The 13,816-nt window shown below is 37.5% G+C and overlaps 1 protein-coding gene across 1 annotated transcript in view; it reads right to left on the bottom strand.

Moving 5' to 3' along the window:
* Nucleotides 1–2,894: 2,894 nt before the first annotated feature.
* The window catches only part of LOC117168967 (glycerol kinase), a 64,666-nt gene continuing 53,744 nt past the window's right edge, over nt 2,895–13,816 (bottom strand). Inside the window, exons 11-12 of the mRNA XM_033354975.1 lie at nt 11,040–11,126; nt 2,895–3,346 (exon numbers count right to left, since the gene is read on the bottom strand). Of these exons, the coding sequence (XP_033210866.1) occupies nt 3,249–3,346; nt 11,040–11,126 (185 nt within the window). The 3' untranslated portion in view covers nt 2,895–3,248. The remainder of the gene's footprint in view (nt 3,347–11,039; nt 11,127–13,816) is intronic.

Below are 13,816 nucleotides of genomic sequence, written 5' to 3'. Positions count from 1 at the left end.
TTTAAAAAATGTTGACATCCTTAATGCTCTCCCTTTTCTGATTTTTAAGTTCTTTTTAGAATCGCTCGGTGGTCTTTTAGTGGTCATTTCGTGATGGTTTTTCATGGTTAGTGGTCAAAACAACGAAAACTGCAGCATTTAAAAAATTTTTGTGTTATCTTTACTTTTAAATATTTTTCAACCATTTTTTTTTTTTAATCATTTGGTGATCGCTTAGTATCGCTTACTATTCCCCCCAAGCTGATATAAGATTTCAATATAATGAAAATTAACAGGGAAATTTTTTTTTAATGCAACCTGAATCCTTGTAAAATTCGAAGAAATAATCTGAATGATTGGAAATGGACCCTATTAAACTGAATTGGAACAAGATATAAAAAAATCTAGAAAATATAAGAATAAAAAATATGTATTCAAAATGTAAAAGTAATTCATGTTAAGAAAATTCAAGAATATATGTTCTAAATCACTAAGAGTAGAGGTTATTGGAATCATGAGAAAAGTTTTATGTAAAACTTTGTACCCGTTCTTCTCAAAACGTACTGATACTTTTATTGTGGAAATGAGATGCATTAATCTCTAATACCTTACAAACTTTTCTGTAAAACTTATGCACCCGCATAATCCTATTACAGATCTCTGTCTCTTTTGCATACATTTTTCTGAAATATTATGAATATCAATATTATAAAAGTATTATTTACAAACTTCTATTTTGTCCTGAATAAAATTTATTTTGTTATCAGTATTCTACGTCATCTACATTATTCAATATTTCTACCAAACACTTTTAGAATTCATTCTTTCGGTATTTTCATAATATTTCTTCCTACATACTGATGTGGATGAAACAGTGCAACGATCGACTGCTGTTTGTAAGCATTTATGTTACAAAATTAATTAAAATCCGCATCTAACATTATGAGGGTAGATAATGAAGTAAGGTAGATGTAAAGGTGAGTGCAGAACAGGTAATTCACAGCCAATATAAACATTGACGTATGTCGTACATCGTACCTGGATGCGCGAGAACAGTGGAACGTTAACGCCACAAAAACTCAAGCCAGCAATAAGATGCGGGCGCATTCAGGTACAATTTAAGTCTTACGTTAAACATACTTTAATTTTTATGTCGACCGCGAATTGCATAATCTGGACTCAACTTAAAGTTTTGAAGTTCACAGTGGCCCAGAAACCATAAAATGTGGCCAAAACTCGAGATTACGTTTTTTTTCTCTAAAACTTTGTGTACAAAGGAATCAAATCTCGTAAATTTCGAATTTGATGTCAAAAATGACAAATTCGAAATGGCGGATCTAATATGGCGACCAAAATTGAAAAATTTGCATATATTTGCCTTAATCTTTATATAATGAAGTTGTTGGGATTGTTGATTTTGAATATAACATCTAAAATTACAATTTAAAAGAAGCTGCTCCATTATGTCAATCATATTATCTGAATTTTAGTCTTACTCGTATTTGTATAATACTCGATAGAAGGGGGTTTCTGAAGTGGCTGATTTCAAATGTAATATGAAAATGGTAATACTGGCAATGGCGGATATAATATGGCGGCGGTAATAAATAAAAATTTTCGGAATTACATGAAATTACTGCATACTTCTGTCGCTGTTAAACATTCAGCGAAATATGCTATTGTGTCAAGAGAATGTTTCTTAACGTAAATGGAATTTCCCCTTCAATTTAAACTGAAGAGGATTTTTAATTTTTCACAACAGGAATGCTTTTGCAGCAGATATTGATCCTAATAAAATTATAATTTTACCTAATCTTGCACCTTCATAACTCTATCTGTATAAAAAATATATTTATGTGGTTCAAACAAAACAGGTAAGAGGCCGTGGTTTTGTTTCAAGACAACATTTTTTCTCCTGAAAAACAATGAATGATGGTTACATTCATGAAACTATAATATAATATGTTTACAAAGAACAATCGTATTTTTGGGTACAGAGCGTGCAGTAACGCATATAGTTTTATATAAAATGTAGATTTTTGTATCAATTAGCCATCTCACTGGCTGAATTTTGAAATTCTGACCTTGAATTCATAATTAGCGGCCTAAAAAACTCATCTACACCAAATTTTATGAAAATCCAGCCAGAAGGGAAATGTTTGCTTCCTAATATTGAAAAGCCTTTTACAAGTTTAGAAGGCTGTAGTTCACGTAGTGGACGTTTCGGCCAAATGGGCGGCGTTCCGTATTCTCTTTTTAGTTTGGTATCGATTTTCATGCGGAAGACTCGTAGCCATCTTGGCGAAATGCAGTCCAATGAGCTTCAATTTTGGAATTAATACTCTTTCTGATTCGGATTTCCAACCTGTTTACCCTAGTCTGGTTTTCGCTTTTACTGGGAGAGGTTATGAAAAATCCAAATTGTGACACAAGAACCCTTTGTACTGCGCGTTTGCAATTCATTATAAATTCTAAATTGAAAATTAATACCTCCGTAAAAATGTATGTCAATTCTAAAAAGTGAGCATATCATAGTGTCAAGTGTTTTGCATTTCACGGATTACTGTAGAGTGAATGAATGATTTTTCTCACTTAATCCTCTTCTGGTGTTGTGGAAAGTGACACGTTAGATGACATATACCTCCAGTTGAGTGGAAATCGATCGTTCTAAGAACATTCTGGGGATGACAAGAAACTTCCCCAATACTATTAATAATACAGAAAGATATGTTCTATACATTTCTGGCACGTACGATCGAAATCATATATGCGTTATTGCGCAGATAACCAATAGCATAAGGAAAATGAATGGTTTTCTTTTCTGCGTAATAAGACATACATAGATTTGATTGTACAATACTAAAGTTGAAAAAAAGTTCTGATGTGGGAAATTTTCAATTCAAACAAAAATTTCATGATTTTTATAATTTCACACAATATACATCATTATTCTGGATTATAGGCAGCTAAAACAACTATAAGGGCACGATTCCTCTTTGAAAAATTCCTAAGACACACTAGTTTCTATGACGCTGCTCTTGAACATTAGACGTCCAGAGGAAAGTAAATAGACCGGCACTTGTGTCCCAGGCACGTTTTTAGAAACGCCCCAAAGACTACTCATGTCTCTGTCCACTAGGATGATTAAAAGAAAAAACAGTAATACGTATTTATTTAGTACTAAACTATTTTTAGCGAACAATCAAGAAAAATTTACGATTTGACAATTCTCGTATTGGAGTTTGTATTCTAATTTTTGGACAATTAAATCACTGTTTCTTAAAATAATGACTTATTTTTAACAAAATAAAACTTGTCATTATGAACCAACTCGCCGGGATGGATGCCAACACCCGATATCGTTCATCTGAAACATAAAAAATGTATCTTAAATGATTGCCAATATTATCATTATTATAAATTAAGAATGAAAATCCTATATTTAATTTATCTTTATAAAATTGATCAAAGACAGTGGGCACTATTTTTTACACTCTGTTGATCTGGAACTACTGTTGACTACTTTTTTTGTTCTTAATAGAATTTTGTTATCGTACCTATGCACCCTATCTTCTCTATAGGTTTCTGCTAAGGCCCATACTAAATTTTAAACCCTCTCATTCTTAAATTTCCCTACTGTTTTAAATTTTAAATCCTGAATAAACCCGGAATTAAATTTATTAAATTAATTTGCTAATCTAAAACGTTTCACTCTGTGACGTTGTAAAATTCTTGCTGATCACAAATTTTAATTAATAACTTTTTGTTTGACATTTAGGGATTTTCGTTTTTTAAATTTTTTAGTATTGAGTAAGGATGAAGAAATTACAACGCTGGATCATTTCTGGCGATAATAGAGGGAAGAAGGATGAAACCCAAAAAATAACAGTTTACGAAGCTCCACTTATTTATACGGCCGTGGAATGTAAACCCAGCACCCCATCTCCGATGCGGCGTCACCGCCAATAGGAACGCCGGAAAGAAGGAGAAAAAATTCCGAGACCGAGTCCAGGACCGTCGTTGCATTGCTTGCTCTTCTCTGCCTAACGCAGCCGTGTCAAATTGACATTTTTCGTTCGCATTTCTTTTAAAAGAGTTTTTGTCGAGTAGAGTGTTAGGCAAATCACCGAGAACGTTTTGAACCACTCTCCACGTCCCCGGAAGTTCCCGAACACCATTTTTTTGGATACTGCGGCTAAGGCCTACTTCTTTAATATATGAAAGAGAGCTACGCTCGACACGTGGTCACGTTAAGTCAATTTTATAAATCTGAAGATTTTCATTTTGTTGAGAATTAGACGTGACAAGTGGTGGAGATGGAGGTTTCCTAACAGGGCCTTTATTTATTATATTTATGTCTTGTAAAGTCATTATTTACGGTACTATTTATCTGTGAAATGCTTTCCCCTCTTTTCTGAATTTCCCTTGTGCCATGATTAAACTGTGCCCCAGTCGAGTGTTGCCTTAAAATTGTTTGATTTATATAATTTAACCCCCGCCCCGTGCCCATTTATGGACATTTAGCCGAGCCCCATTTAAGTTCGCCTCGCTATTTTCTCGCTATAACTCGCATTGCCAGCCCCTGCCTCTGCGGCTAACACCTAATACTTAGCTACTACCTATAATATTTACAGTTTTCTTACACCTACTTCCTCTCCTATTTACAATCTTTCCTTCTCCATCCTCTTCGTCCTTCCTTCTCTTCCTCTTCATGTTACCCAACACCTCCTTCACCATGCAACTGCCCTTTTGTTCCCCCTTTCATGCAACAGTACCTCCATGCTTATGCCACTCCTTTCCACTTCTTCACACTCATCCAACAAGTACTAAATTTTTGCATCCCCCTTCCCGCACAATTCACACATTTTCTTCTCTCTAGAAAGCCAGAACCTATTAGAATCCTCCATCAAACCACATCTCATTCGCGCTATAACTTTCTGACTTCCTTGCTCTTCTTTCTGATACAAATATTGCGCTCTCTCCCCTGGTATATCAACACCTTGTTCCCTTTAAACCTTGACTCTCTTATTCTCTCCTCTCCTTCTGCATTCTCTTTGTCGATGCCATTCTTCTAAACTAACTCCTATACCTTCCTTCCTCGTGCATCCTTCTCACTTCATCCATCTGCAATCCATTTGTTCTGAAATACCTTTCCCTTTCTACCTCCATATTCGCACCCCTACTTCTGTTCTCCTTCTCCCACCAACACTCCCTAATCAATTTACTTTCCCCCTCTTCCAAAAATTTCTCCTCATATATAAACGCTCGACTCCCTGTTATAATCCCTAAACTCATTCTTCCTGTCTCCCTCCTGACAATATAGTTCAGCGTATTCCTTGCCAACCCCAGCGTCCACTTTACATACCTCTCCTGTATCCTATTTACCTCCTCACTTACCTTCCAATTCCATACCCCCACTCCGTGAAATAAGACACTTATCACTAGCGAATCAAACTATTTCATTCTCCTCACAAATTCATCTGCGAACAACCTCTTCCTCAGCCCCCACACCTACCTCATCACCACATTTGCCCTTCTCATCCTCTCTTTTATATGACCATCCACTCCCCATTCCTTCGAAACAGGAAGCCCAGGTACAAAAACTCTTTCACCTCCTGTAACGCTTTTCCCTTCCACTTCCACTCCCTCCCCTATATCTCCCACCTCCTTTCCTAAACACCAGAACCTTCGAATTGTCCGCATTTGATTCTAAGCTATCTTTGTCCAAGTATTTTCTCAACCTTTTCATCATATCCTTTACGGCCTCTTCGCTCTTTGCTAGCAGCACTATGTCATCTGCATATGCGAGTGACCATATCCTGACTCTTCCTATCATAACTCCTCCTACCACTCTGGCCGCTAGCTTACTTTACATATCCGCGATTAAAATTACAAGAAGCGTTGGGCTAAACGGGCACCCTTGGCTCAATTCCCTATCCATAAAGAAACCCTCAGAGATTCCCTCCCCTCCTCTCGTCCTATCTTTCGTCTCCTCATATACGTCCCTTACCCTCTCGATCAGGCCTCTCTCCAATCCTCTCTTTTCCATTGCCTGCCACAACCTCCCCCTATCCACCTAAGGGAACGCGCCTTATGGATCTACAAAAAACGCGTACATTTTGGCATCCCATTTGGTTAGTTATCTATCCACCACGTGCTGAAAGACGTAAATATTGTCAATAGTACTTTTTCCCTCCCTAAATGCCGCCTGCGTCTCCGGCAATATTCCTTTCCCCTTAACATCCTTCCGCAGCCTATCTGCCAACACCATCGCGTGTATTTTGTACGCCGCATTCATTAGCGTAATTCCTCTATAATTTCCCTGCCTCTTCCTATCCCCTTATTTATACAGTAGTACGATCAAACCCCTGTCTCCACCCTTGGAATTTTAAAGAACTGTGCCTCTGTCGAAATTTATTCTATTTTTTTTTCTAACCTTAAAAATGGACTTCCAATCACGATTATTAAAATTCCATGAATTGAACATCCTTCAAGTGTCATTATGAACTCCCTCTTACTCCAACCCCTTTTTAGTGAATCTTTTAAGAAATTTGAGCGTCGAGAATTGTGCGCTTATAGACATGTGCCTATTTGAGATTTATTTATTTGCGGTTTTACGCAGTTAAAAAATTTGTGTTTGAAAATTTACAAAATTTTCAGAAATGTTTATTTTGAGTTTTTTTTTAAAATAAAGAAATTATGATTTTCTCAGGGTTCGATTAGCTCGATTCTAGATCACAGAAATTAGAGTTTTTAAGTGATTTTCTTTTGAAATTGCCTGTCATGGAGTTCCAGACAGAGAAGCCTAACTTTTCGGAATTAGTCTGGAACGTCGTTATTCGAGCCTTTGGCGATTTTTTATTTATGACGAGAATTATGTTGAGAGTAATGTCTAACTAGACACCCCAATTGTTTCAAACTTTATTTAATTAAATAAATTACAATTTCTGGAATTTATCAATATAGAGGTATTTATTTTTCCGATATTGTGAACACTCTTTACCCATGTAGCCAAAAGTGGAGTCTCCTTTCAGTCAATTTTTACTTCACGCTGTAGAATTATGGGAATGGATAGAAATTTGACCCAACATTCCATCGTAATGAGAGCGTTCCGTTTCTTTCATTTGAATATTGATCGCTGTTGCGGTCATAGAAACGATCGTTTTCCGGTCGCACTCGTGCGTCGAAAAATGGCTAGAATGTTCATCGCATATTGGTCGTATCGTTTTAATGTCAAACTAAGCGGTCTAGAATTAAGATGCTGTGGAGTCCTATCTATTCGTTATTATTATCATCTTCATACGATCCTTCAAATGACGCCTGTCAAAATTTCAGCCATTTATGTTTACGCATTTACAAGTTACAGCACTGAGAAGCGACTAACCTCCGAGTTTTTTTTAATATGGAAAAATCTGAGTTTCGAGTTTTTATCAAACACTACTATCTTCGCAAGAAAACGATATCCGAGACCAAGGCCAAGCTGGATAAGTATTACCCGGACTCTGCACCGTCGATTGGAACGATTCATAAGTGGTTTACCGAGTTTCGTTGTGGCCGGACGAGCACAGTTGATGCTGAACGATCTGGGCACCCAAAAGAGGTCACTACACCAGAAAATGTCGAAAAAATCCATGAAATGATGTTGAATGATCCCAAAGTGAAATTGAGATAGGTAACTAATGCTGTAGGCATATCATTGGAACGTGTGAGCAATATCGTGCATTCAGTTTTGGGCATGAAGAAGCTCTGCGCGCGATGGGTGCCGCGTTTGCTCACAGTGGACCAAAAACGAATTCGTGTGACAACTTCCCAGCAGAACTTGGCATTATTTTCGCGTAAGCCGACCGAGTTTTTGCGCCGATTCATAACCATGGATGAAACCTGGATCCACTACTATACTCCTGAGTCAACGCAACAGGCAAAACAGTGGGTTCCACCGGGTCAAAGTGCTCCGAAGCGTCGAAAAACGCAACAATGGGTCGGAAAGGTTATGGCCTCCGTATTTTGGGATCCACATGGCATAATATTCGTGGACTATCTTGAAAAAGGTAAAACCATAACCGGAGCATACTATTCATCATTATTGGACCGATTTAAAATCGAAATCGCCGAAAAACGACCGCATTTGAAAAAGAAAAAACCGCTTTATCATCACGACAATGCGCCTGTTCATTCATGCTTAGTTGCACAAGCAAAATTGCATGAAATCGGCTTCGAATTGGTTCCTCAGCCACCGTATTCACCAGACTTGGCCCCCCGCGACTATTACTTTGTCCCTAACCTGAAGAGATGACTCACCGGTAAGCGTTTTTACTCAAATGAGGAGCTCATAGCGGAAACTGAGGCGTATTTTGGAGACCTTCCGATCGAGTACTTATCGGACGGTATTAAAAAGTTAGAAAATCGTTGGACTCGCTGTATCGACCTAAAAGGAGAGTATGTTGAAAAATAAAACCGCCTTTAGCCAAAAAACGTCTCCGTGTTTCAGTTTTCAGGGACTTATCAGACTGCCTAGTACGTGACGTTATTTTCTTTTAAACAATGATACAATGAAAGTAATTAAAAAGCATAACCATAATTCTAGAAATCAAATGTAGCATTTTTAAGTACCTTTTCATTTTTCTTTATTTGAACAATAAATCAATATTATCGCAATATCTACTCGCGTGGGGCATTATTTGATCGAAAATTTAACAAACGTGGGTTTTGAACAGCTGTGCAAGAAATACATATTCGGTCAAATATCGTTTCACGACTAATGCCTTTCGAGAACTCGAAAATATTCCAACGAACTGACCAATTTTTATCCAAAAAAGTCCGTAGCATCGAGTTCACGCGGGCGATAATATATTGATCGCATTTGGGGTCACAAATGCTAACAAAAATTGATGTAAACTTTCAATCACATCGATCGATATTCGTACACACGTTGCTCATTGGGTATTTATTTTATTTACTTAGTTTATCGTACTTATTTTAGTGTTTATTGGGTATTTGCGGAACAAGTCCAACTACCGAGTCAAAATATTATAATTTATACCTTGTTTTCATTGATGCATTCGGCTTATTTTGTTAACCTTATGACTTGAATTTGTATGTTCTTATTTTCTTGTTCAGAGGCTCAACTCACTTCCAATCTATGACTTCGAATAGAAAAAAGCGTGAAACGGAGAATAAAATTAAAAGGTTATTCAGAGGACCATTTCAGTCGGATCTACCGGAAAATGTTTTACCCATTTATTTGATATTTTGCAAAAATTTTCTACCATCACAGCTTAAAGAAAAAACTACTTTGGAAAATGCAAAATTGGTAACTGTGGACTTGATGAACATATGGCATTTAGCGCGAATTCCGCTAGCTCTTCAAGCTAATATTGTCCGCAAGATAAAGAATTAATTTCGAGAATACACATTACTTCAGAACAATAAATTAAGAACCCTTTCTAAATCTTAAAAATTTAAACAAGATAAATTGGCTAAAAAACTGAAATCTTTATTTGACATAGCTGATTCAAATGGCGTAAATTCGATTGAATATGATAAGAACAAAAGTTGTTAGGAACATCAACGAGGACATCCGCAAAAGAAGATTAATAGCGAAAATTCAGAAAATATGATTATTCAAGAAAGAGAAAAGAGACTTAAGAATCCAAAGCTAAAGAAGCAGAGCGTCTGTGCCGTGAAAAAGAGAGGCAGGTAAAAGGAAGGACAACAAAATGGGTACATTTCACCGGTAACGAAGAGAAGTTAGGAAACTAGTCATTTTCAGAAGCAGAAATATTAGACTATTAAAGTTTAATTTGGACCATCTAAAGGTTCAGATATTCCGTTTTTCCTGAAGCCTACCACTTAGCTAGATGGATGGCGAAGGTAAATTATTATTTGAACATTTACCTTTTCCGATATGAGTTTAGACTCACTGCCAGTGAAACAAAAAATCTGCAAGAGTTTTGTTTATCCGCATGCCATCTGTACGTTAAGGCCTGGATTTCGTGCCAAAATGGCAGTGATGCCGCAGTCAATGATCTATTTCTCTTTCGACAATTAAAATTATGTGCAGCAGATAATTATCGCTATTTTCTTCAAAAACTGCTATTTAGGAAAAGCGAAAATTAATAACAAGTTTGAAATTATATAAGGAATGGATTAGTCGAGGATTTAAAATAGAGACGATTGATACTAATAAGAAATTGGATGATGCGAAACGTACTCCAAGTTCATTAACGGTTGTCAATGATTCTGCTAAGCGTTCTGTTGCTTAAATGTCGTCCGACTTTAATGAATCTCTTACAAAATCAGAAGTAGAAAATCAAAGTATGACAAACGTTGTGGAAGAACACAGAAAGAAGGCTCCAAACGTTCGAAAACTGACACTAAGAGATTCATATACACGAAACTAAAGTGTAAATTGATATCTTTAGTTATATTCATTCTAATAATTTTCATTTACTTTTTAAAGCGTTACCTTTAAATTGCAAGATATTAAAAATTGAAAACATGAAAATAAGTATTTTTGTCAAATTTATTCATCTTAATTGTTTTTAAGGACCTAAACATAATTTAAATGTGTATTAAAGACCTCGCAGCAAGTGGAATAGATGATTGAAGCTTCTTCGTATATCCCCTTAAATGTGAGATTTCGCCGGGGTCGTGTTCTAATCTGAAAACTGCACCCTGAGGACACGGAGCGACCTAAGTACGACCGCCTTCTGCATTTTTCCGTAAGTGTTTTAGCATATTGTTGCCACGCAGGGATGCTTTTCAGGCTGTTAATCAGTGAAAGCTTGGCAACTCCAAAAGCGCCGATTATAACGACGTTAGAATATTCCGGGTTCAATCGTAATAAAGCACTCTAATACATTTTCCATGCAGACGTCTTGAAAAGTGTGTTTATTTACATTTGGAGTAAACAGGTTAAGACTTTTTGTCACTTTTCAATGAAAAAATTCGTTTTATACAAAAAAACAAGGATAAGGGAGTTTTATAAGTAAGGATAAGAAAGGTATTTTTTACTGGGCTCAATTCCTTAGTCAAGAAGAGCTGGTTTCTTTTAACTGTACCTGTCATTTGATCGGACATTTTCACCGATGCCCAACCTAAACTTCTTTGAACAGCCATTTTCCATTTTTTGTATCTTGCATCTCTTTCTGGAAAAGATAAAAAAGAATTTATAGATATTAAACATATGCTGCCACAATGTTTTAAAATCTAATAACATCTCCATATGCTCAAGACCTCTTTGACTCGTGAGAGGTTCCTGGGGTTGCAGGCGGAGAGATGAATGTGAGACTTTTTAACATACTCAATAAAATTTCTCACTTTCGTCTTTTCTGTATTAATTTTACACTTTTGAATGTTTTTCACGATCTTCTATCCGGCTCAAAAGGTCATTTGTTTAATGTTTATGTTTATAAATAATTAATATTGCCAGATCAGGAATAGACAGAGAAGAATCGTTAGAAATAATGAATAGCTCAAGTTTTATTTTAAGTATAGAATACTTGGCAGACTAAGACCATTTTTGAGAACCACACAGATCACTCACTCGTTTATATAGACATTCGTGTAAGATCTAAGATTTAATGTCCTTACTGAGTTAATCACTTTACTGATCCGAGAAGATCGGACAACGATCTGTCGCGATTCACTGCTGCTCGCACACTGGTTTTCTCAAGCGACAAGGCCATCAAACATTCATTTAAATAATAAGGAAACCTAAAATAGCTTTGAAAAAGCCGATATAGATAAATTGAATAATTTTCAATCGCAGAAAATCTCATAAAGACTGGAGATTAGAACTTTAAACAATACATTTTTATTATATCAACTATTTTGACAATAAATATTTTGAAAAGGTTCAAACAATGTCTGTGTATTATTTCTCCACTGGGCAGTAACTTCAGTTATTTACACACTGTAAATTTACTTTAAATATACTAAGAAGTTTGTCATGACAATGGCAGGATTTTGACGGGATCGGGTGCTTATCTGAAAAACTGCATCTGATCCCAGCGAAATCGCGGTAAAATTTCAGTCATAACCACGTCTCATGCCCGTAAGATAGGCGGTCAGAGTCTGTGATTGAATCAATATGACGATCCAACAAAAGTCTCGTGCACCATATGGACACAAAGCGACCGAAGGACGACCGCCTTTTACATTTTCCCGCAAGTGTTTTACCATATTGTTGACAGGCAGAGATGCTTTTCAGGCTGTTAACCAGTGAAAGCTTGGCACCTGCAAGAGAACCGATTATAAAGACGATTAGTTTAAACGAATATTCCGGGTAAAAGCCTCGCGATTCCCTTATAAGTTCTCTATACCTCTCCTTCTTTTTATTATTCTTGGCTATGACGTTTTTGTCAGCTATCATTTGATAACGAACATTGTTCGCTTCTCGAAGTCAAGAAGAAGTATGTCAGACCTCAAGTGTGCAATAGAAACAATTGCCGAGAATATAAAGTTCTAGCATATGCGGCACTTCTCATTCTCGACGATTGTCTCGATATCCCTAGGAGTATTTAGAGGAGCGATATTAAGGTTAATGCCGTAAGAGTGACAGAGATGGTAATAAAGCTCTCTTAGTGCCGCATTGTGCCTTCGGATGCAGGTCGTTCCCGTATGAATTGGAAAACTAGATAGCATGTGTGACAGATGCTCGCGGTGTGCATGGCACGCCTTGCAGCTATAATGCGGAATGTGTTGGTTCAAAATGTGGCGACGGAATGTTGAGGTGGAAATGACACCGTCTTGACATGCCAAAATAAAACACTCCGTGCCCGACTTCAATCCAGGTGATTTGAGGAAAGCAAAAGTTAGCGAGTAATCGAGATAGATCAGATGTGATGCATATTGCTTACCCCTGATACTGAAGCGAAGTTCGAGTGTTGCAGCAACCTCCTTCACTGCCTTGTAGAGAAACGATCTTTTGCCTATTTCATCAGGCTTCCGGACGAATTTACGAAGAGTGTCACTTCCATTTGCGACTTCAGAGATGCCAAACAGTTTTTCTCGTCTTAAATAAACCTTGGCGCATATTCCTTCTACTTTCGATCTGCAGGTATGCCGCACAAGTACCCGTCGGAATGGCGAAGTGCTCGAGATAGTGGCAATAATGTGAGGAAAAAGAGGAGTGGGTTCATGGTGCCGCCCTGAAAGACCTCTCTCTGAAAGGTCATAGCAAATCTGGTTTTCCAAAGCACCATCCATCTCTCTATACACCTCACGATTTGCGGATGAATCTTTGAGCTTTCCGGTAATCAATCCAGGTCATCGATAGGTCACGTTGGTAGGATGCTGCATCTTTGCAGACACATCTGTCGATGAGCAGGTTTTCCCGACATCCTGCTACGCCTTTCTTTGAGAGGCGTTGGTCATACATTTCTTTCCACACAAGTCCGATTTTTCGAACAATACCAGTAAATGCTGCACTTCGTAGACTTCTCTCAAAAATACTTCGACCTCCTATGGTTAGGGCGGGTGGTCGCCTGTAAGTAGAGGGTCTTGGAAGAGTCAATATGGGTCGGACAGAATCTGTCAATTTGCTCAGACCCACCTCTCTCTACGCTGTTAACTTCTCTTAGGGTCAGATAGTATCCGTAATCTCTCAACAATATGTTGCCTGATGGTCAGCAGCTTTGACTTGTTAACTGTGTGATAATAGATCCGGAGTTCGCGCCAGATGTTTTGCAGTTAATTACACACTGATTGCGGGACGCGTACTGTCTTGACCTTCGGGTGGACGGAGCGACTGAATCACGACTTGCTAGACTGCTACGATGCGAGTGTGGCCCGTCAACGGGGTTACATGGCACGGCTGCATGCTCTGTGGTGCGAG

The sequence above is a fragment of the Belonocnema kinseyi genome, chromosome 3 (assembly GCF_010883055.1).
Source record: "Belonocnema kinseyi isolate 2016_QV_RU_SX_M_011 chromosome 3, B_treatae_v1, whole genome shotgun sequence".
Taxonomy (NCBI): Eukaryota; Metazoa; Arthropoda; class Insecta; order Hymenoptera; family Cynipidae; genus Belonocnema; species Belonocnema kinseyi.
Note: the sequence above shows the minus strand (reverse complement) of the source record. Positions and strands in the feature narration are given on the sequence as shown.